The sequence below is a fragment of the Neofelis nebulosa genome, chromosome 3 (genome assembly GCF_028018385.1).
Source record: "Neofelis nebulosa isolate mNeoNeb1 chromosome 3, mNeoNeb1.pri, whole genome shotgun sequence".
NCBI lineage: Eukaryota > Metazoa > Chordata > Mammalia > Carnivora > Felidae > Neofelis > Neofelis nebulosa.
Window position 1 is genome coordinate 167,161,381 of NC_080784.1, and position 24,784 is coordinate 167,186,164.

General features: G+C 40.8%; 2 protein-coding genes across 15 annotated transcripts in view; one reads left to right on the top strand and one right to left on the bottom strand.

Annotated features, from left to right (window-relative positions):
• CORIN (corin, serine peptidase) overlaps positions 1-15,868 on the top strand; it is a 261,992-nt gene extending 246,124 nt beyond the window's left edge. For 6 of the 10 annotated variants that reach the window (XM_058722683.1, XM_058722680.1, XM_058722679.1 and 3 more), the window contains 3 exons: positions 3,114-3,385; positions 5,518-5,651; positions 10,430-10,636. In XM_058722683.1, coding sequence (XP_058578666.1) covers positions 3,114-3,385; positions 5,518-5,651; positions 10,430-10,627 — 604 coding nt within the window. In that variant the 3' untranslated portion in view covers positions 10,628-10,636. Of the gene's footprint in view, positions 1-3,113; positions 3,386-5,517; positions 5,652-10,210; positions 10,403-10,429; positions 10,637-14,110 lie in introns of those variants that run through there. The other 4 variants (XM_058722685.1, XM_058722676.1, XM_058722678.1 and 1 more) reach the window with 2 other exon arrangements.
• A 907-nt stretch (positions 15,869-16,775) lies between these two features.
• ATP10D (ATPase phospholipid transporting 10D (putative)) overlaps positions 16,776-24,784 on the bottom strand; it is a 105,486-nt gene continuing 97,477 nt past the window's right edge. For all 5 annotated transcript variants that reach the window (XM_058722672.1, XM_058722673.1, XM_058722670.1 and 2 more), the window contains 2 exons: positions 22,780-22,967; positions 16,776-18,715 (listed from right to left, as the gene is read on the bottom strand). In XM_058722672.1, coding sequence (XP_058578655.1) covers positions 18,385-18,715; positions 22,780-22,967 — 519 coding nt within the window. In that variant the 3' untranslated portion in view covers positions 16,776-18,384. The remainder of the gene's footprint in view (positions 18,716-22,779; positions 22,968-24,784) is intronic.

A 24,784-nucleotide genomic window follows, 5' to 3' on the forward strand; every position in this document is an offset into this window, starting at 1 on the left:
GAAGAAGAAAAGGAGGGAGGAAAGAAAGAAGAAAAGAAGGTAAGGAGGGAGGGAGAGGGAAGGGAGGAAAGGAGGGAGGGTGGAGAGGAAGAAGGAAGGGAGGGAGGGAGGAAGAGAAAGAAAGACATGTTCTTTGAGTGATAGCCTTCTTTAATGAAAAATAATTCTTCTGTAATATCATCTTGAAATGCTCATGAGGTATCACTTCCTACATTTTACTATGATTGTTTCTTTAATTGTTCATCTTCACTCAATTCTGAAGTTTGTTGAGCAGGAATCATATCTTGCTTATTGTAATCCCTAGCACCATGTTTGGCATGGAGGAGATGCTATATAACTATCTATATATCTATACCTATCTACATGTTGATAGCTAATATCTATATCTATATCTGCATTCAAAGAATGACATCATTCCTGTTCATATAGCCTAAAATTATTTTTCTTTACAATGGTAAAAGGATAGAACTCATGGACTATGTTTTTTAGAAGAGTCATTTAGTAGAGTGTACTCCAAGAATCCAGCAAAGCTGTAAACAGTTTGAATGCTGACCTTGGCCACTTCTTTCCTAACCCTCCTGAAATACCAACTTTTTGAATCTTTGCCATGCATGAAAACACAGTAAAGAAAAGCATGCAAAGGAAAGAAGGAATGTGGGTGAGTTTTTGTCAGAGAGTCCATTGAGAGCTCTTAAAAATATTGATTCCCAGGCCCCACCTAGCCTAAAGCTTTCAACTGATGTGGGGTGATGCCCAGAAAATCAGTATTTAAGAGTTCCCCACATGATTCAGCATTCAGCCTGGATTGAAAAACAACTGTCTAGTGGGTCAAATCAACCTGCTTTAGTTGAGGAAGCTCCCAAGTGGGGACAGTTGACATGGCTGACTTATGCTAACACCATGTAAGGGGGCGTCCACTAGGAAAGCTCTGCTAGCACTGTGGTCCTCTCCACTCCTCTGCTCCTGGCCTATTCTGGAGGAGGAGGGACTGGGAAAGGTAGAGAGGGTGGGGAAGGGTTGACGAAGAATAGACTTTGCCTAGGTGGCCATTAGTAAATATTTTTACTAGTGTTTATGTGCATTGAGCCACCATTAAGCAAATACTTGTTGAGAACCTACTCCATACTAGTTCCTGGGGCCTGTGAATACAGCACTGAATAAGACCAAGCAAGTCCCTGGCCTCATGGAACTTCTATGCTGGGTGCAAGGCAGAGGATAGACAAACAGCTGTGTTGATGTCATTGATACCAATGAGATAAAAATTAAAGCAGGGTCAAGAGTAGAGAGTGATGGAGACAGAATAGAGCTTAGACTGGGTGGCCAAGGAGGACAGCTGTGAGAAGGTGGTGTTTGAGCTGAGACCTCAAAGAAGAGGAGTTAAGGTGGGAACCACATGGGAGCTGAGAGAACAGAAAGGGAAGAGCCTCTGGGTTGAGGATATCCTCAGCATGTCTGAAACTAGAAAGTTCTTGGTGTTGGAATGGAGCAAGTCAGCTCAGGGGCCATGGGGAGAAGTCTACAATGTCTCCAGTGTGATTCAATTTCCCTGGAGAATTATGAGCATGAGATGGACTCAATATAATTTTTTAAAATATTTATTTATTTTTAGAGAGAGAGAGTGAGAGAGAGCAGGGGAGGAGCAGAGAGAGAGAACCCCAAGTGATCCCTGCACTGGCTTGAACTCATGAGCTGTGAGATCATGACCAGAACCCAAATCAGGAGTGAGACACTTAACCGAGTAAGCCACCCAGGTGCCCCTCTAATGTTGTTTTTAAAAAGATCACTCTGCTGCCATGAGGAAAATGAGCTCAGGGGGCTAAGGGTAGAAGGGCCTTCTTTTGGGAGGCCATTGCAGTGGTCCAAGCACTTGGCAGTGGTTACATTAAGATAGATTGTGGAAGAGGGAGAAACATCAAGATTCAGGGTATATTTGAAAGTGGAGTGCTGAAGATTTGCTGATGCAGAGGATGTTGAGATAAGAGAAAGACGTTTCAACTGTGTCACATGGTTATAAGTACTAAATACCTATAAAATGCATTCTGAATGCTTAGAACACTGTCAAAAATGTGGTGAGCACTACAAAATCTTAGCTATTGTTGAATATACAAGCAAATGTGTTGAGTAGATGATTCTCTATTCAAATTTGTAGCTCATGGGGGAGGGGGGAGCTAGAGATACATGTTTGGGAGTTACCAGGATTTGGTGGCATTTAAAACCATTGGACTAGATGAAATCTTCAAGGGGATGAGTATGGAATAAGAAGACTGACAGTAGAGCCCTGGGGCACTTTGACATAGACTTGAGAGCAGAGAAGAAGAGGAGACAAGAGGGAAAATGAAAACGGAGGAGAAATAAAAAGCCAAGACTAAGAAATTCCTCCAAGAAGCAGCAAGTGCCTCCAAGAAATGGCAAGTTTTTGGAAGAACCTTTTGAAAATTTCAAGCCAAAGGCTTAAAAAGGTTACCATAACTTCCGGTGGTCAGGCTCACAAGACTGCATTGTTTTTGAGCACTTGCTGGGATTATTCTAGTCAACTCCCACCTTAAAACACTTTACTCACTTACCTTTCAGGACTCTCCGTGCCCCAGAATTTCCTCTTTCTTCTTCATGTCTTTTTATTCTTTCTCCCACTCATTGAAGCAAGAAACCACCCTGCCTGCCTTCCAAACCGAACAAATTTTGCTTTCCAAAATAGCCCCATTCTAGAAACACGAGCTTGTCTTTCTACAAGAATACCTATTTACAAATTAACTCAGGCCATTATAGAGGTGCAGGGAAAGAGCCATTATTTACATAAACCAAATATTTTTAAAAATCACATGTACATTTTAGCGGTATCTGGGTGGCTCAGTCCGTTAAGCGTCCGGCTCTTGGTTTCGGCTCAGGTCATGATCTCAAGGTTCATGAGTTCGAGCCCCATGTCGGGCTCTGTGCTGACAGCACGGAGCCTGCTTGGGATTCTATCTTTCTCCTTCTCTCCCTGCCCCTCCTCACTCTCTCTCTCTCTCTTTCTCTCTCAAAATAAATAAATAATTTTTTAAAAAAAATTTGCATGTACATTTTAAAATGTAAATTTGAGTTTAAGCCAATAGCTCTTGAATTCATCATTTTAGGAGAGAGAGTGCTGCCGTCTGGAAAGTGGTCTTTGGCATCAACAACCTAGACCACCCGTCGACGTTTATGCAGACGCGCCTGGTGAGGACCATCATCCTCCACCCTCGCTACAGTCGAGCTGTGGTCGACTATGACATCAGCATAGTGGAGCTAAGCGAAGACATCAATGAAACCATCTACGTGCGGCCGGTCTGCTTACCCGGCACAGAGCAGTCCTTGGAACCGGATACGTACTGCTACATCACAGGCTGGGGGCATATGGGCAACAAAAGTAAGCCACCGTCCTCAGGAGCACTTGCCTTTCAGTTTGTCCCTGGAAAACACTGTGTTACCACCCAGCCGTTGGCGCCAGTTTCCCATTTTCACTTCTAAAAGTGTAGCCACAAATAGCAAAGATGAGGTGCACGTGTCACACCCACCTGCCACGCACATGGAGGTGTCAGCACCTCATGGTACTTGAACCTGCCAGGCTCACATGCAGCCTCAAAAATCCTTCTCTGCACCCCAGATTCTTTCTCCAGGGAGCCGCTGCCGATGCCCTGGGGCTGCCCTGTGAGATAAGGCTTATCTTCCTGGCCTCAGACCGTCTCTACCAGTGATTTGCACTCTGCAGGCCAAGTCACTCTCACTGGGAACCCCCTCTCTGGAGATCAGGCAGTTTTCAGTCCTGCGGTCAGGCTGCATGGTCACGTTTCCAATTCTCTGTTATGATTTGGTCTTGTCAACATCCATAACAAGCTGTAAGTCCTTCCAGAAGGAAACCTGATTTGCCATTTGCCTGTTTAAATTGATTGAAATAGTTGGGCTCTCTAGATGCTTGAAACCTACAAAACACAAAAATTAAGCAATTGGTACTGCCTACTCCCAGCCCCCATAATGGATTCTCTCATTTTGTTGGACCTGTTAAAAGTTTAGAATAAGAATGTAATCAGTGAGGCATTTGCTTTACAGTAAGTGCTGGCCACCCCAACTGTATCAAGAACACCAGCACGGCTCTCGGGAATGCCGATGTATATTGATATCCTGTTATCTATGTTAGCAACTGCCGATTTGAATGACAGTTTTTTTCTTCTTCTCAAAATTTAGTCAGAAAAGTTATGGGCTAAGTTGAGTTTCTTTTCTATGTGATCACTTGAGGACAGAAAGAAAAAGTCAAACGATAGAAATGAGTCAATGCCATCTGAAGAGCTCCCATGGAAGACCTTTGAAGGCGGTGTCAGACATATGATGTCACGATCCCTGTGGCTCTTGGTTTTTCAAAGCTATAATTAGTACCGTGATGTGATATAGCAGCAGAATATGCTTTATATTGCGTCTACTTGTGTTTCCATAATATCCACATCAAACTCACAGCAGTCATGTAGCATCACACAGACCACATATATGGCATGGCATGAAGACCAGGGGTCCGAATTCAGTTAGAAAGGTTTGATTGACCCTGACTTTCTAGCTTACTCTAAAATGGAAAAAAATAATAGCAACTGTCTATTTCACAGGATAATTGCAAAGATTAAAGACAAGAGGCCCAGAAAATGCTGAGATCAGGTCCTGGCCTTTACCCAGTAAATGTTGGTGATGGTTCTTATCACTATTCTTTGCACAATTCATTGAAACTGTTCCCGTCACACTGATTTTCCCATACATGACTCTTTCTTCCTATAAGCTGTCTTGTACATAGGCACTGCTTTACCATCACTATCTAAAAGGAGAACAATGTGTATGATTTGGTAGAAGGTCTAAACAACAAAAGATTATGCTCCAAGAAATCTGTTATTATTCTGTGACAATGTAGAAACAAGATGGAATTCACATGTTCCCTCTGCTGACAGTAGGGATGGCTTTGTCCCTTTCGACATCTCCCTGTCATCTCCTCTAGGATTAAAGGTTCTTACCTCCAGTAATGGCTATGGCAGTACATGATGAGACGTATTCTGTAAACCTAAGATAGAGCAATCATTCCCCTGTTAGACCAGATGGTGTTCTGTACCTTAGCAGAGGGGGGCTGGCATGCTCCGCTGACACTGATCCAGCAGCCTCGCATCTGGGGGCAGTGCTTTGGCTTGATTGTTTCCCTTTTCATTTTAGTAGTTGTTCTTGTTGCAGGATATATTAAGGGGGGGGGGGGGCGGAAGCACGAGGCAAGTTACCTAAGCAAGTTACTTGACCAGTCTGTACCTCAGTTTTCCCATTGGTAAAATAAAGGGGTTTGATGAGATGATTGCTGTCAACACTTCTAACTGGAAGATTCTGATGCCAAACAAGACTTGTCTTTGAGACGACACTTTAAGTAAAGATTATGGTTCTCATGGCATACAGATGTAATCATTTCATATATAGCTAGCATCATCTTTGAGTCATTTTACCCTCTTATATATTGTGTTTCTTCTTTTTTAAAAAATCTAGTGCCTTTTAAGCTGCAAGAGGGAGAAGTCCGCATCATCTCTCTGGAGCAATGCCAGTCCTACTTTGACATGAAGACCATCACCACCCGGATGATATGTGCCGGCTATGAGTCCGGCACGGTCGACTCGTGCATGGTAAATTGCTTTCTGGTTACCGAGGAGATTCAGTTCAGCAGTAACGTCGATGGGTCCATATAAACTGGTTATGATTCATTTGTGGCCCTTTGGGAATGCTTTTTGAAGATTGCTTATTACCAAATGTTTAATTATTCACAGTGTGTACTTTATCCAGTACCCGAGTGATCCCCCTAACTACCTCCATGCCCTTCACTCAGGTTGCCCTCAGCTTTCTCATCTACTGCATGGGGAACAGCACCCTGGGTCGGCAAAACGAAGAAAAGCAGTTGTCTGGCCCATCTTAGCAGCTAACACAAACAAGGTTCTGTGAGGAGCTAGTGGTAATCATGGCTCCAACCAGGCTGCCCCTCTCCACCTCCCCTCCCTGCCCACAACAGAGGAGCACCAAAGGATGTTTTCAGCCATCAGGGTGACAGCGTTAAAGCACACACCACATCCCACCTTCCAGGCTGTGTGAGAGAACTACCTTTGTCTCAAGAGTTGATTGCTCCTGAGTTGATTGCTTTAGACACCCAGGATTCCTGGTCGCAGTAGTTTCCTGAGCACGCTAACTTAGCAATACAGGGAGGCGTTTTTATTTCTATATAATAAACATTCATTGAATATTATGTTGAACTAGAAACCAGGGAAGGACAAAAGAGTTATTTTTTTCTTTCCATTTAAAAATTTTAATTCCAGCATAGTTAACGTACAATGTTATACTAGTTTCAAGTGTACAATAGTGATTTAACAATTCCATACATCACCCGGGGCTCATCACATGTGCACTCCTTAATCTCCATCACCGATTTCACCCATCCCCCTCCCCACCTCCCCTCATCAGTTTATTCTTTATAATTAAGGGTCTCTTTCTTGACTTGTCTTTTTTTTCCCCTTTGTGTTGTTTCTTATATTTCACATATGAGTGAACTCATATGGTATCTGTCTTTCTCTGACTGAGTTACCTTGCTTAGCATTATACTCTCTTGCTCCATCCGGGTCATTGCAAATGGCAAGATTTCATGCTTTTTATGGCTGAATAATATTCCACATTCCAAGATATCCATATTCCAAGATAAATACCATATCTTCTCTATCCATTCATCAACCAGTGAACACTTGGACTGCTTCCACAACTTGGCTATTGCAAATAATGCTGTTATAAACATCAGGGTGAATGCATCCCTTTGAATTAGTGTTTTTGTATTCTTTGGATAAATACTCAGTAGTGCTATTACTGGAACTTAGGATAGTTCTATTTTTACCATTTTGAGGAACCCCCATATTGCTTTCCACAATGGTTGTATCCGTTTGCATTCCTACCAACAGTGCAAGAGTGTCCCTTTTTCTCCACATCCTCACTAACTCTTGTTTCTTGTGTTTTTGATTTTAGCCATTCTGACAGGTGTAAGGTGATACCTCATTGTAGTTTAAAAAAATTTTTTTTAATGTTTATTCATTTTTTGAGAGGCAGAGACAGAGTGTGAGTGGGGGAGGGCCAGAGAGACAGAGGGAGACACAGAATCCAAAGCAGGCTCCAGGCTCCGAACTGACAGCACAGAGCCCAACGCAGGGCTCAAACTCACAAACCGTGAGATCATGACCTGAGCCAAAGTCAGACGCTTGACCGACTGAGCCACCCAGGCACCCCTGTAGTTTTTAAAAAATTAATTAATTAATTTTAAATTTTACATCCAAGTTAGTTAGCATATAGTGCAACAGTGATTTCAAGAGTAGATTCCTTAATGCTTCTTACGCATTTAGCCCATCCCCCCCTCCCACAACCCCTCCAGCCACCCTCTATTTGTTCTCCATATTTAATGTTTTGTCTTATGTTTTGTCCCTCTCCCTATTTTTATATTATTTTTGCTTCCCTTTCCTTATATTCATCTGTTTTGTATCTTAAATTCCTCATATGATTGAAGTCATATGATATTTGTCTTTCTCTAATTTTGCTCACATTGAAACCCTCTAGTTCCATCCACGTAGTTGCAAATGGCAAGATTTCATTCTTTTTTATTGCCGAGTAATACTCCAGTGTGTGTGTGTGTGTGTGTGTGTGTGTGTACTACATCTTCTTTATCCATTCATCTATCAATGGATATTTGGGCTCTTTCCATACTTTGGCTATGGTCGATAGTGCTGCTATAAACATGGGGGTGCACGTGCCTCTTCAAAACAGCACACCTGTATCTGTTGGATATATATCTAGTAATGCAATTGCTGGGTCGTAGGGCAGTTCTAAGTTTTTGAGGAACCACCATACTGTTTTCCAGAGTGGCTGCACCAGTTTGCATTCCCACCAACAATGCAAAAGAGATCCTCTTTCCCCACATCCTCGCCAATACCTGTTGTTGCCTGAGTTGTTAATGTTTTCCATTCTGACTGGTGTGAGGTGGTATCACTTTGTGGTTTTGATTTGTATTCCTCTGATGATGAGTGATGTTGAGCATTTTTTTATGTGTCGGTTGGCCATCTGGATGTCTTTGGAGAAGTGTCTATTCATGTCTTTTGCCCATTTCTTCACTGGATTATTTGTTGTTTGGGGGTTGAGTTTAATAAGTTCTTTATAGATTTTGGATACTAACCCTTTATCTGATATGTCATCTCCCATTCCATCAGTTGCCTTTTAGTTTTGCTGATTGTTTCCTTTGCTGTGTAGAAGCTTTTTATTTTGACGAGGTCCCAATAATTCATTTTTGCTTTTGTTTCCCTTGCCTCTGGAGACGTATTGAGTAAGAAGTTGCTCTGGGCGAGTCAAAGAAGTTTTTGCCTGCTTTCTCCTCTAGGATTTTGATGGCTTCCTGTCTTACGTTTAGGTCTTTAATCCATTTTGAGTTCATTTTTGTGTTTGGTGTAAGAAAGTGGTTCAGGTTAATTTCTCTGCATGTCGCTGTCCAGTTTTCCCAGCACCACTTGCTGAAGAGACTGTCTTTATTCCATTGGATATTCTTCCCTGCTTTGTCAAAGATTAGTTGACCGTAGGTTTTTGGGTAAATTTCTGGGTTCTCTATTCTGTTCCATTGATCTGTCTGTTCTTGTGCCAGTATCATACTGTCTTGATGATTACAGCTTTCTAGTATAGCTTGAAGTCTGGGATTGTGATGCCTCCTGCTTTTTTTTTCTTTTTCAAGATTGCTTTGGCTATTCAGGATCTTTTCTGAGTCCATACAAATTTTAGGATTGTTTGTTCTAGCTCCGTGTATAATGCTGGTGTCATTTTGATAGGGATTGCATTGAATATGTAGATTGCTTTGGGTAGTATCGACATTTTAACAATATTTGTTCTTCCAATCAGGAGCATGGAATCTTTTTCCATTTTTGTGTCTTCTTCAACTTCTTTCATAAGCTTTCTATAATTTTCAGTGTACAGGTTTTTCGCCTCTTTGCTTATGTTTATTCCTAGGTATTTTATGGTTTTTGGTGCAATTGTAAATGGAATCGATTCATTGATTTCTCTTTCTGTTGCTTCATTATTGGTGTATAGGAATGGTACTGATTTCTGTGCACTGATTTCATATCCTGTGACTTTGCTGAACTCATGGATCAGTTCTAGCAGTTTTTTGGTGGAATCTTTTGGGTTTTCTATATAGAGTATCATGTCATCTGTGAAGAGTGAAAGTTTGACTTCCTCCTGGCTGACTTGGATGCCTTTTATTCCTTTGTGTTGTCTTATTGCTGAGGCTAAGACTCCAATACTATATTGAATAACAGTGGTGATAGTGGACATTCTTGTCGTATTCCTGACCATAAGGGGAAAGCTCTCAGTGTTTCCCCATTGATGATGATATTAGCAGTGGGTCTTTCATATATGGCTTTTATGATCTTGAAGTTTGATCCTACTATCTCTACTTTCTTGAGGGTTTTTATCAAGAAAGGATGCTGTATTTTGTCAAATTCTTTCTCTGCATCTATTGAGAGGATCATGTGGTTCTTGTCCTTTCTTTTATTGACATAAGAAAAGTTAACACCTATTCTTTTGAGGCTATTCCAAAAAAACAGAAATGGAAGGACAACTTCCAAACTATTCTGTGAAGCGAGCATTACCTTGATTCCAAAACCAGACAAAAATCCCACTAAAAAGGAAAACTACAGTCCACAATTTCCCTGGTGAACATGGATGCAAAAATCCTCAACAAGATACTAGCCAACCAGGTCCAACAATACATTAAAAGAATTATTCACCACAACCAAGTGGGATTTATACCTGGGATGCAGGGCTGGTTCAATATCCTCATTGTAGTTTTGATTTGTGTTTTCCTGATGATGAGTGATGTTGAACATCTTTTCATGTGTCTGTTGGCCATCTGGATGTGTTCTTTGGAAAAATGTCTGTTCATGTCTTCTGCCTATTTTTTAATTGGGTTATTTGTGTTGTGGGTGTTGAGTTGTATCAGTTCTTTATATATTTTGGATACTAACCCTTTATTGGATTTGTCGTTTGCAAATATCTTCTCCCATTCCATAGGCGGTTTTTTAGTTTTGTTGATTGTTTCCTTTGCTGTGCAGAAGCTTTTTATTTTGATGTGGCTCTAATAGTTCATTTTTATTTTTGCTTTTATTTCCTTTCCCTCAAGAGACATATCTAGAAAAATGTTGCTGTGGCCAATGTCAGAAACATTACTGCCTGGGCATGTACATGCTGACTAGTTTTCCCAGCACCATTTGTTGAAGAGACTTTTTCCCATTGGGTATTCTTTCCTGTTTTGTTGAAGATTTATTGACCATATAATTGTGGGTTTATTTCTGGGTTTTCTATTCTGTTCTATTGATAAATGTGTCTGTTTTTGTGCCAGGACCATACTGTTTTGATCACTACAGCTTTGAAATATAACTTGAAGTCTGAAATTGTGAAACTTCCAGGTTTTTTCTTTTTCAAAATTGCATTGGTTATTCAAGGTCTTTTGTGGTTCCATATAAATTTTAGGATTGTTTGTTCTGGTTTCGTGAAAAATGCTGTTGGTATTTTGATAGAGATTGCATTAAATCTGTAGACTGCCGTAGGTGGTATGGACATTTTAATAATATTTGTTCTTTCAATCCAAGATCATGGAACATTTTTCCATTTCTTTGTGTCATCTTCAATTTCGTTCATCAATGTTTTATAGTTTTCAGAGTACAGGTCTTTCACCTCTCTGGTTAAGTTTATTCTGGTATCTTACAATTTTCGGTGCAGTTGTAAATTGGATTGTGAATTTCTCTTTCTGCTTCAAAGAAGTTTACAACAGAGTGCAACTGCTATGGAAGACCTTTGTTATTTCACTGCTGTTCAGTAAATCAGATTGCCCCTCACATTTTAGAATTGACGAAGAGATCAACAATGTCATGACCACTCACACAACATAACAAAAGAACATCTCAGTGGCCTATTTCAAAACGGGCAAATCAGGGGACTGGAAATGGCCCAGTGGTGATTCTTTAGTTGTCATGGGAAAGAGGGAGGCAGGCGCCTCCTCTGGAGTTTCACCAAGGCCACAGTCTCTTCTGCTTCCTGACCACGAATTGTCCAAATGAGGTGGGCAGCGGTGGCAGAATTCCTACCTTCATATGAGAGGCCCAGGTTTGATTTCCCAAGCCAAAAAAAAAAAAAAAAAAAAAAAAGTGGGAAGGCAGCTTGGTATGGGTCTTGGGACACAGAATGTGCAGCCTGAAAGTTTTGGGCTGGGTCATATCTCTGCCTGTAAGAACAAAGTGACCTGGAGAAGTTTCTCTAGAAAGTTTTCTCATAAGATGGGGCTGATTCTAATATTCGGGGTGTTTGATGATTACCCACGTCCATGTATGTGAAAGCCCTATCTTTCACCTATCTGTGTGTGATGTCCGACTCACTTACTCAATGAATTGTACCTTTAGCATCAGTATCTATCGGTTGGTGCTTGTTGTGTTCCAGTATCTCTTCCAAGTGCTTTTTAATAACTCATTTAATCCTCACAATCAACGCTTGTGGCAGTATCATTGTTTTTGCTATTTTACAAATCAAGACAACAAGGGAGCAGAGAGGTTAAGTAATTAACCCCGTATCACCCAGCATGAAGGCGGCAGAGTGAGGATATGAACTCAGGAAGTCCAGCTTCAGGGTCCAACCGCTACACTCTCCTGGTAACAGTGATGAGTGTGTATACATTTCTCCCTGTTCCCAACACCATTCAGAGACCCACCCCAAATTAGTGCCTCTTCATCCCTTGGTAATTGCTAAAGGAGAAGAAGGGAGGTGTTCTTTGAAAGAGAATTGAAGCCCAAGCACAGGCACAGGCATGTTCATATCATGGCGCCTGGTAGGAACTAGGTCCTAGGAGTTCAACACTGTGGGTGTCTTAAATGCATACCAGATACTCTATAATACATCCCCAGGGAGCATACAGAACAAAACAAATAATCAAAAGCTACTTTTTCCCCAGGTCTGGAGCAAGATTATTTACCAGAACCTCTCGTTATCTTCCTCAATTACATCCATAGCATACATTGGAAGCTGTTAGACCCTTCTGTTAAGGTCTAGAAATAAATCATGGGGATCAATACTGAAGCCAAACATAAACTTTGGCCTAACACCCAATATTATGAAAAGGAAGAGGACCAAAAAAGAGCAAATTATGCCTTTTTGCTGTATAATCCCTTGTATTTGAACTGCTTTTCTCCTCTCTTGCTTTCCACCTGACACTTGTTTATTTGCCTCACGACGCTTCACTCAAAATCCACATCTTGGGAAGGCAAGATGGCTTTCAAGTAGAGTTATGCTTGGTACCCAAGCAGACTTGTGACCTCTCTGGGACAAAAAAAATGGTGACTTCTTCGTCTGCACAGACCCTAGCACAGAATCTTGCAGAGTAGATGCTGAATAGTTATTTGGCTAAATTCCTGATCTGAAAGTACAGAGATGCTGACCTGTACCCGTCTCATTTTTTTTTAGAAATGCTAGTTACATTTGATTTTATTGGCAGCATCTTTCAGTATACCGAATTCCCAAGTTACCGTGTACCCCTTTCCATTCTCTTCTCTGAAGAAGCTTCTTTTTTAGAGGCAACGTAGGCACGTCCAACTTTAATAACACTCTGGCATAATGAACAGCTTATCCTAAATAAGTCAGCATTTTACTCTTGCCTTTACCTAAGGGGAGATAAAACAATTGTGGAATTTGATAACATTTTTCTAGTAAATTTTGCCTTAAAAAACTCCATGAGGCTTCCGGGCAGAACAGTTTATTCAGCCTCTTGCAAGGTCTATCCTTACTATTCAGGTTTACGGCATTGCTAAGTTAGGAACGTAAGGATCGCCATTGCCACAAAAGCCCACAGCACAGTCAAAAAACTCTATTTCTCTCTAATAGCAATAGCGGTTGCTGACACTTCTGAGAAGTAGTTATGGAGCTGGAGTCATGGTGTCAGGATGCCTGCGTCTAACGCTAACTCTGCCAATGAACACGTGACACACCTGTGCTTCAGGCTCATTGCCTCCAACATGCATATTATAATTATTGCGTGGTCTCATGAGGATTAAATGAGCTAATCTGAGGGCAAGTGTTTAGAGGAGGCATTGATAAACGTAATTACTGTTTTTCTCCAACATGACCAGAGCGGGAAGACCATCTAGCTAATTCTAAGTCTGAAATTCTTACAGGGCAAGGATTATTGGTAAACTCCCACTATGAATTTCCACACTTACTTCCTTATTTTACAAGGCATCCATCCCTCTCTTTTGAGGCAGTGTGGAATGCACTTAATCTCTGATCTTTTCAGATGTAACAAATAGTAACATTTATAAAGTCATAGTGTCTTAATTACATGTGGGCAAAAGAACGGCAACACCTGAAGTTAGATGTCAAGAACGAAAATCCCCAGCGTGTGAAAGAGAATACAAGCTATCCACAAAATACCTTGCCGGAAATAATTCTTGTGTGGTGTTTTCCATTCAAGCTTAGATACTAATTGGAACGGTCCTAAAAACTATTAAGAAATCAAGCAAGTTGTCAGTGTCTTTTACTGAATGCACACATTAATGGAGCATGAATCTTGAAAACAGGGTTATTCTGGAGTATTTTTCTAGTAATGCTTTGTGGAGAAAATCAAATCTTTGAATGTCCCATTTGGGTACTTACGACATTTATAAAATGACTCAAAGTTAAAGAACGAGATCAAACTAGCAGAGTATTAGTTCTGATACACCCATTTAAAAAGAAATTATGACCTATTTGAATTTAGCACAGGAAATGACTGAGAAATCTTCCGATTTCTTGGGGGAAAAAAAAGAATGTAGTCCTTTCCCAAGGCACCTCCATTTTTTTCAAGATCAGAGTGTAAGTGCAAGTTCCACTTGCGTAGGTCGAAAGCACGCTCCCTCCACCAGTTGGCAATGAAAGCTTTGTTAGAACTTTCCAAGAAGTTGGTTAAGCTGGGTTTGGCTTTATTGCACCCTCAGGATAACACAGACGCCATGAGGGTTCCGAAATACCAGTGACTAATGTGCACTGCTATTCATTACAGGGTGACAGCGGCGGGCCACTTGTTTGTGAGCGGCCTGGAGGACAGTGGACATTGTTTGGTTTAACCTCATGGGGCTCCGTGTGCTTTTCCAAAGTCCTGGGGCCTGGGGTTTATAGCAATGTATCATACTTCGTCGAGTGGATTGAAAGACAAATATATATCCATACCTTCCTCCTAAACTAATCCCAAGGATGATCAGAGACTTTTGCCAGCTACATTCAAAAAAAATGGCCTTTTTGACTGTGGAGTGCTTCCCGCAGAGAGCTGAACAGAAGCACTTTCCGTGGACCGGGATGCTCGGCAGTGCACTGCAAATTTTCATGTTTGTTTTGGTCTAATTTTATTCAGTTTTTTTTTTCAACTTTAGTTTTCTCTTATTTCAAGTTTAATGAAGTCTTTAAAAAAAAAAAACCCAAAACAAAGAAAAGCAGATTTTGTTCTCTTGCCAGGCCTAACCTTGACCTTAGCACAAAATTTATCAGCCCTGGAATATGACAGGTGCTAGGGGAACAGGTTATGGAAAATTCTCTTTCAGTCACAAAGAGGACCTTGAGATCCAGGATGACTAATCTTTGCCGGTTTTTGTTTCTTGAGCACAGTGGCAAATTGCAATATTAATGCTGGAGACTTGCTTTTGATTCATTAAAAAGCCAGGATAATTTACAAGCTTAAATGATTTACTGTTACTCTTCTCAAGTTTGCATAATTCTGAGAACCTATGACGGACAGATATAAAAGACAAGTAGCATCCACTGCGGTAGCTGAAATGGAAGGACATTTTGAACACAAAGTTCTTCAGACATCAACATTAGCACTCCCATAGAGGACTGCACGCTCTGAACTCAAATCAAGGATGTTGCTTTATAGAAAAGTCTCCACAAAAGCTTCTCCAGAGCTGGGGTTTGTTCATTGTGTATCGGCTGACTGAGATTTTAACAACTAGAAGCATATTCGTGGAAAACATTTTGTTTTGCCTGTGTGACAATGAATGGAGATTAAAGCTTGCCAAAGGAGAACTCGCTTTAGACTGGAGAGATTCAATTTTGGAAGAGGAAAATTAAATTGCACCCGACCTCCAATTCCGTATTTTCCAATTGTCCTGTGTTCACCCATAACAATAGAGTCGCAGAACCACATCTCAAAGCACGGTGAAAGTTTGCCTGGAGTACCACATTTTGTCCTTGAAACATGTTTCATATCTGGTGTTGTTGCCATTTCCTCCTGTTGACGATTAAAACAAAATTTTTTTACTGCTTTTCAGCACTAGGCCACTTTATGCACGTCAATCTCTCCCCACTAAAAAGCTCCAAAGTATAGATTTTCACGTGTAAGTAATTTAGTTAGGCATTCATTTTGCAACATCCAAATGCCTTTTGAGCAAGTAGGGCTCCCTACTAACCTTCACCAGCAAGCAACCCGGACTGCCTCAGCAGACACTACGTGCTATTTTATACATGTATTTTTCTACTCTTTTCTATGTGCCCACATATTTCAGTTTCAAAAAGTTGTCTTGACACGTTCCATGTTATTCCTCTCCTATTCTCTAGTTTGTGTGAACCTACTCAGAATGTGAAATCCAGCAACAGAATTGCAGTCACAATTGTATGAAAGTTTAAGAACATTATGTCAGTTTTGTTATAGTTGTAGGTACATACTTAATGTAATAACTTTTAGCCTCGCTCAACTTCTGTTCAGTCAAGTGTACCTGTTGTACTTATTTCAAATAACCTGCAATACAAATAAAGTGGTACAATCCTTTTTTTTTTTTTTTTTTTTTTTTTTTAATGGACATGGAACATGGATGGAAAGTCCCAGGACACTGTGTCTCCCACCATAATTGTTGGCCCCAGCCGCTTACCAACCCGAATTTACCTGTCTTGGACTCCCTCTCACAGGAACGTGCTCTTTTATTTTAGGTAACAGATGGCTTTTGGAAGTGAAAGGTTGCTAATAGTCTCAGGTTACTTAAGTGTCCAAAGAAAACTTTAATCCTGGTAAGAGTGCAAGGATCTTTCATATCTACAGAGTACATTTTGGGAGCCTGGAATAATTCTTTCATAAATCTTTTGGGATAAAATTATACCTCAAAATATACATTATTAACCATTTTTTTCTGGCTATAAAGAACAATGATCCCTCAAATTTGGGAAAACATATTGAACACCAAAATGCAATAACTTTGTGTAAAGGTTACTCACTTGTAAATGAGGCCCGTTAAGGGCTTGATATGGATCCCAAATCTTTTTTGCCTGAGGGCTAGCTGTGTGACAGAATCCTGAATTTTTCAGAATCTAAAAGATACAATACAGTTTAGCACGCAGTAATACATTTTTATAGTAAAACATCTGAATAATTATATTAAATAGTTTTACATCTGTCTGGTACATTTAATTTGTGCCTAACTTATGAAAAAACCCTCAAGTTCCAGACCTCTTGGGATTTTAGAATTGTGGATAAGAGATTGCAGACACATAACGTGAACACTCGAGTTTCTTCTACTCTTATGTACGGATACTTGATATCTGGAAACTTAACTTTTTTTCTTAGTCTTCTTGGCTTATTCTTTTTCTCTTTAGATTCTAACCCTTTATTCATATTCAGAGAATGAATGCCAGCTGCTATGACACTATTGATTTTTCCATATAAGAAAAGGTCACTACAATACTCTGGTAAAAGGTGTGCTTTAAGAGCTTCCTTCTAAGCTCAGGTAACAATTACTATTAGGTTCAGTGGTATCTACAGGAATGATGACAGTTTTTTGTACAAATTATTTATTAAACAATTTAAAAAAATCATTAAGAAAGCAGAAAGCAGCCTCTAATATCATGTGGGATTTTGAAAGTTCTAGAAATCAGTCTGTATAAAAGACTATTTGTAGTAGCATCAGACAGTTATAAAAAAAAAAAAAAAATGTCAGACCAGGAAAGTAGGTATCAGGAAAAGATCAAGCCCTGAGAATAACAGATTAATAGTCATAAGACCTTGATACAGACAGAGAACATTAGCATGGAGATTTCAGGAAGGAGATTCTGGGTGACTAGTGGCTGACAATGTTCAGATGAATAGATACTGAATTTTAAAAAGAACTCAACAAGAATAGATGATCTTATAATACCTGGGCTTACTTGGTAAACTAGACTTTGTTCCAACTAAAGCCAGCATACATGATTTGCAACAGCAAGTAACTTGCTATGGACATTCCTGTCCTAAAATGTATTAAAAAAATGAAGTTTTCTAAGAACCTCATGAAATCCTTCTGAGAACCACCTGTATCAGTCCCAATTCATAATAAATCACTTTTAAAAGTTGTAACACCAGAGAAGTTGTAGGATTCTGTAAGGACCATGAACCCTCAAATGGTCTCTTAAAGACTGTTTTGAAATTGATTGTCTCATTTTGATCAGGCTTTTGATTGTAAGTTTTAGAATACAAGAAATTGCCAAATAGGCTAGAGACTCAGCTGATTCTGTCGCCCCTACCTATGGTCTGTGTCCCAGCTGACAACAGCTGCATAGAGGCAGACCTCATAAAAGGTCGTCTTTTGACTGAAAGCTGAGAGAGAAACACATTCCTACGGAACCCTGGCATCCCTCTGCCCTTTCCCAATGAAGACTCCCCCTCAAGAGAACACTGACATGAGCAGAAAGATATGCCTAACATCTGCAGACGACCAAAGGCATCTTCCTGCATGAAATAAGCTACTAATAATCACTAACTCCATTTCAAATAGTATAGCTATTACCCTATTTTAGGTACTCTGTCATTAGAAGGTTCTTTGAATTTTTTTTCTGGAAGTGAACCATTTATATGTAACATTTTTTCTCTTTGGAGTTCTAACTGATCTGAAAACTACTTTTTCTTCATTTAAAACAATTCAGATTGGAGTCTGCTCATTGAAAACACTTCCCTGGAATCGGAGATCTCACAATTAAATAAATACATCTCAAAGGAATCCTTTAAGAATGTCTGCACTTGTAAGACAATAAAAGAGCTTTTACAAAGTCCAAAAAGTTTCATAAAAGCATTTGATTCTGAATTAAGTATTTCACTTCCCTAAACACTGTTCAGGTCACCCTCCAAGTCCTTTTACAAATGTATCTACAAACATACGATAAAGGTCATCACATTGGCTTTTCCAAGCACAGTAGAATGAATGTTCATGTCCCTTAGGGAAAAATCCATTTCATTCTTGATAGAGGTGCCTCTTCAAGGTCCCTCTTCCAAATCTGAGGGAATACTTGCAACTCCAAGGAGGCTACAATGCTTTTTCTTTTTTAACCCTTTGGGGGCCCAGCCATCCCTGAGGCCTTGGTTTCACAGTAGTCTGAGTCCAAAGCAGTTTCATGTACAGAGAAGTCTCCCTGGTCAACAGGACGAGAAGGTGCTGACATCATTGCAAAGATGTCAGCAGGGTCAGACTTAGCTCTTTTCTCTGACTTGGAGTCTGAGTGGTCAGCATTCTTGGGTGTCACTTGGCCCATCTTTCCAGCCTCTGCCCACTTCTTGAGAGCTTTAGTCCTCTCCTCTGGAGTCAGTCTGTCAAAGTGCTTCGCCCTTAGAACTGGAGATGGAAATAGGGATCCCTGAAGAACTCGGTATACAAACCTAGGTTACAAAAAGCACCACAGAGTTACATTCACCTCAAATGTAGCACAGGGACACAAAAAATACTCACCAATTAGAAAAAGTAAAAGGGTCTGGTGGCCATTTGTCTTCCTGAGGTAAAAGGAAAAGATAAGCAAACTATAAAATGGAGGCAGTAACAACATTAAATAAGTTGATATTTGTAAAGCACTTGGAAAACAGTGAGTGCCCTAAAAGTGCTTGTCAAATTAATAAAAAAATTAAAATCTTAGCAGGAGAGGTGCCGACACTGCTAGATCATAGGCTGTTAGATAAGTTAATACATGGAAAGCAGACAGAGTGTTGGCACATAGTAAGCATTCAAAAAATGCTAGCTCTTAGTTTCCTGTGAGTACTATGACACATTGCTACAAACCTGTCCCTTTCAGTCCAAGCTGGCAGTGTTTATGCTGGTACAGGATTCTCATAAACCTTGTGGGTCTCCAATATATATGTCATGCAGAGTTATGCCATTAATTGAGGGTCCTCCACAGATCTTTCCTATATAACCCCATCTCCTTTCCTGGTGGCTGTCAAGATGGCTGAAGGGATCCAGAGGTCACAGACCTGATCTCTTCAGCACCAGCAAAAGGTTGTCCGGCCACACTGTTCCCCTTTTCTCTAGAGCATATTCCCCAAAGCCAATCTCTTAATTGTAACAACTTTTAAAATCTGGATAGGCTGAGAATTTTCTAAATCTAACTTCTCTGGGTTTAACAGGCCTTCCCTCAGTCTATTTTCTCTCACATTTTACTCTAAGCAGCATGCAGAAACCAGGCCAAATCTTCAACACTAAATATCCAAGTTCATAGTTCATCAATTCTGTTTTCCACATAACAGAACACACTTTGGGTACGTTTTCTGCCACTACATTGCAAAGATCTCCTTCCCTCAAATTTCCAATACCCTGTTCCTCATTTCTTTCTAACTCCTCACCAGTGCCTTTAACACCCACATTTCTAGGAACATTCTGTTTAAGACCGTCTATGTATTTTCTAAGATGATATGGTTTTTTCAACCCATGCTTCTCACTTGCTTCTGAATCCCCACCAGCAGGAACTTTAATGTCCCTGATTATCTACAGTCTGTTTAAAGAAGTCTAGCATTTTTCTACCAGGTACCTCTAAATTCTTCCAGTCTCTGCCCATTCTCCATTTTCCAAGCCACCTTCACATGTTTAGGTATTTGTGATAGCAACACCCATCTTCCCCATATCAAAGTCTGTTAGTTTCCTAGGGTCGTTGTAACAAATTACCATAAACTTGATGGCTTAGAATAACCAAACTTTATTCCCACAGTTCTGAAGGCCAAGAGTTTTTGTTTTTTTTAAGTTTATTTATTTTGAAAGAGAGAGCACAACTGGGGAGGGCAGAGAGACAGGGAGAGAGAATCCCAAGTAGGCTTCGTGCTGTCAGCACTGAGCCTGACTCAGGACTCAAACTCATGAACCATGAGATCCTGACCTGAGCCAAAATCAAAAGTTGGATGCTTAACCTACTGAGCCACCCATGTACTCGCTGGAGGCCAAAAATTCTGGCATTGGTTCACTGAACCAAAATCTAGGTGGAGCAAAGGCCATGCAACTTATAAAGGTTCTAGAGGGGAATCCAGTCCTTGTCTCTTCCAGCTTCTGATAAGTGCTGGCATTCCTTAGCCTGTAGCCAAGGAATCTCTGCCACTCTGGTTGGAGTGCTTTCTCTGCAACTGCTTGTGTCAAATTGTCCTCTGCCTCTCTCTCATAAGGGTACTTACGATTGCATTTAGGGCCCACCCAGATAATACGGGATAATCTCGCCATCTCAGTATCCTTAATCACATCTGCATAAGCAAAAAACTCAACATTCACAGGTTCCAGGGATTAGGGCATGGGTATATTTTAGGGGGTCACTTTTTTCAGCCTAGCACAACAATGTCAGATAGAATTGTACTCTTAGTGGTACAATTGGGAGGATTTTTCTTTTCGGGCTATAACTTTTTAGGAATTGTGTCTTCATAAATTCTACAAGCTCATCTTGTTAGTTTTTATTCTATTTATTTATTTTTTCATTTTAGTTTTGTTTTGTTTCTTCTTTTATTTATTTTTTATATGAAATTTATTGTCAAATTGGTTTCCATACAACACCCAGTGCTCATCCCAACAGGTGCCTTCCTCAATGGCCATCACCCACTTTCCCCTCCCCCGCACCCCCCATCGACCCTCAGTTTATTCTCAGCATTTAAGAGTCTCTTATGGTTTGCCTCCTTCCCTCTTTGTAACTTTTTCCCCCCTTCCCCTCCCCATAGTTCTCTGTTAAGTCTCTCAGGATCCACATATGAGTGAAAACATATGGTATCTTTCTCTGCCTGACTTATTTCACTTAGCATAACACTCTCCAGTTCCATCCACGTTGCTACAAAAGGCCAGATTTCATTCTTTCTCATTGCCAAGTAGTATTCCACTGTATATATAAACCACATCTTCTTTATGGACAGTTGATGGACATTTAGGCTCTTTCCATAATTTGGCTATTGTTGAAAGTGCTGCTATAAACATTGGGGTACAAGTGCCCCTCTGCATCAGCACTCCTGTATCCCTTGGGTAAATTCCTAGCAGTGCTATTGCTGGGCCATAGGGTAGATCTATTTATAATTTTTTGAGGAACCTCCACACTGTTTTCCAGAGTGGCTGTACCAGTTTGTGTTCCCACCAACAGTGCACCTCACGCCGGTCAGAGTGGCTAAAATGAACAAATCAGGAGACTATAGATGCTGGAGAGGATGTGAAGAAACGGGAACCCTCTTGCACTGTTGGTGGGAATCACCTTGTTAGTTTTTGATCTGAGAGCTGGTAATCACAGTGAGTAGCATGGAAGCATCTCAGTTGAGCAGTAATACTGTCAAGTACACAACCGTAAACACCATAGAAGGACTCAAGAGGGCTTTTCTTACACATTTCTAGAAGGAACGCCCATCAGTAACAGAGTTTGTGCTCATGCTGTCTTATATTGGTGTTACAAACTGGAGGGTGGCAAACTTTCTTCCGGCGGGCCAGATAGTAATATTTCAGGCTTTGCAAGCCAGACGGTCTCTGTTGGAACTACTGGGCTCTGCTACTGTAGTGCGAAATCAGCCATAGATAACTCATAAATAAGTATGTCTATGTTCCAACGAAACTTTATTTACTTTTAAAAACAGGCAGCGGGTCAGATTTGGCCTGGGAGTCAGTTTGTCAGCTCTCTTAAAGAATCATCTGAAATCACCATTTGACTCTCACACCATGTTTACAAAGGTAGAACAACTATTTGGCAAAGTGTTTCCAGCTAAACAGATAAATTTTATAAAAATATAAAGAGAAAGAGCTATAGATTAAAAATCCATGTATACTTCTTAGCCAGTTCCATCCCATACAATATTAGAAATTCCATTTAAACTAAAATGGGAAAGGTAACTGAACTCAGATTAAGTTTTCAGCAGTTATAGGCTGTAGAAAGACCAATGCTGTCCCTCAGTATGCATTCTCCCCTTTTTCCTTTTAGAAACACTCAGATTTTAGCCACTCAGAGTCCAGATACTTAAGTTCTAGTTAAGGGGATATGAGCAACTTCTGGGTCACTTCTGCATTAAAAAAAAAAAAAAAAAAAAAAAAAAAAGGAAGAAGAAGAAAGCTGCTCGCACTCCATTTTCTCTCTTTCTCCCTCCTGCAGGCAGGGAGGTGGATGGGCTGAGGGTGAGTCACCTTCAATCATGTAGATAAGGGCAACACCCGTGGGGATTGGCAGAACAAAAGGACAGAGGAAAGGATCCTCATATAACCTTGTGGGTGAAGCTGCCCCATCTTTGGGGACTGCCAACCAGTCAGAATTTTCCACGAGAGAGACCTATCCCTTCCAGTTCACTTAAACCATATTTGTTCTCTGGTAAAGGAGCTAACACACCAATGTTTTAACTAGTACACAGGCTGACCTCTCCACTAGTAAACAGGACGGTCTGCCATCCATTCTCAGCAGTTGCCTGAAGAATTCTCAGCCTGTGATCTCACTTCCTCTCTTGATGATAAGACACCATACCTGGGCAGAAGGGCGACGCAGGCTGTGAGGACACAAACCAGGTAGAACACTGGATCCAGCATGTGCTCCTGCATAATCCAGTGGGGGTTGGATGGCGGGTTGCAAGTCACACACATGGCTCCAAACACCAAGGCAAAGAGAAAATAAGACAAGACACTACCAACAATGACCAGCATGTGGATCCAGGTCTGCAAGACATGAAAAGCGGGGGAAATGAACACTCTCTCACTGACAGGGATTTGCGCCCCGGTGCACTCTGCTCTGTTGAAGAGACAACATGTCTGAGCAATGAATAAGCGTCACAAACCTTAGAGAACAAAACACAAAATACCAAAGAGATGAGAGCATCTTTCGTGAACAGTTCATATCACTGTTGAAATTCTGTAAAGCTAAGTCAAATGCCAACAGGTTGATTCTGATGACTATTTTATATTGTCCACGCACCATAAGGTGTCGCATTCTCGCTTTCTCTCTCTTTTTAATACAGTCACTAATTGGTCTGTTTCTTCATTAAGTTATACTTCAGTCCTCAAACTTTACCCATTCACAGGGCTGGCAGACATTACTGTTCCTCACCAATATTCGAATTTCTTCCCATCGTAAGCACTTGGAAGGATTGCATTTCCTCATCCCCTTGAAATTAAGTATGGCCATATATCCTGCTTTGACCAATGAAATGTGAATGGAAGAGAGATGCAAAATGTCCAGGTTAGAGGCATGGAAGAGCTGGTGTGCAATTTCCCATGCAGTCTCCTTTCCTTCCATGTTGACCAAGAAGATCCCCCTCTTGGGGACAATTCCAGATGGTAAAGCTACAAGACACAGCCAGGGCACTCAGCCCCCCACTCAGAGAACAAGTACTCTAGAGCTATCTGGAACCTCAGCTGACTTTATATGAACAAGAAACAAATCTTTTTCTTCACACTGTAACCTAGCCACCTTTTTATCTGTGGATAGCTTGGAATTTTTCTTAATACATATATATTTTAAGTTTATTTATTTATTTTGAGAGAGAGAGAGTGGGGTAGAGGCAGAGAGAGAGGGAGACAGAGAATCCCAAGCAGGCTCCGCCTCGTCAGCACAGAGCCGACGCAGGGCTCAAACTCATGAACTGAGCCGAAGTCGGAGGCTTAACCCACTGAACCATCCAGGTGCCCCTCTTAGTATTTCCCTTAAACTGGCTTACTATTTAAGTAACTTCATTTCGAAAAACAAGGAGATGACTTCCTTAAATGCAGTGTCGCCATTACCTAGTATCGTAAGTGCCGGGTCTACAGTCTGACCTTCGTTACAAAGGGAAATTGGCACAGTGGGGTATTCAGTGTTACTTAGTGCAGTGGACACTACCACCTAAGATCGTAGTGTATACCATGGTGGAAAAGGTTATGCTTTTGGGGGGAAGCACTGCCTTCAGTAATATTTTCTAAGGCTATAATTTTCTCCTTTTCTCTCTTAATTCTGCAAAGTATTTCCCCAAGGTAGACATCTTCACACGCATCACAAAGACTGCTCATTTTGTGTAAAATGTACAAACTGCTCAGAAAGTGTTGGCTACATCCTGATGGTCATCATGCCTCTAAGGCAATGATTTATTATCTTTTGTCTTTCTTTCTCAGATGTCTTTCCTTCCCACTGAACGCTACTGCCTGAATTTTTTTCCCTAAGGATGTGCATTTGGCAAGTGAGACAGCAACTTGATGGTTGGCACATTTACAGAAGTTGATATAGTTAAGAGTCAAGAGACACTGGGTGAAAACAGGGAGGTGGGGGGTGACAATGAGATGAGGGTGCTTCACACCCTCCCAATGGCTGACTCTTACTGACAAGGGACTCTCCGAGGCTGTGAGCTCTAGCCTCCCCTGGCATGAGAAAAAAGTTTAATGATGCGTCCTATAAAGGACACTATTTGCTATATAAATAGCAAACACTGTTTTTCTTGGCGCCTGGCTTTCACTTTCTTCCTTCTCAGTGCGGGTACCCGACATTGTGCACAGTCTTGGCACGA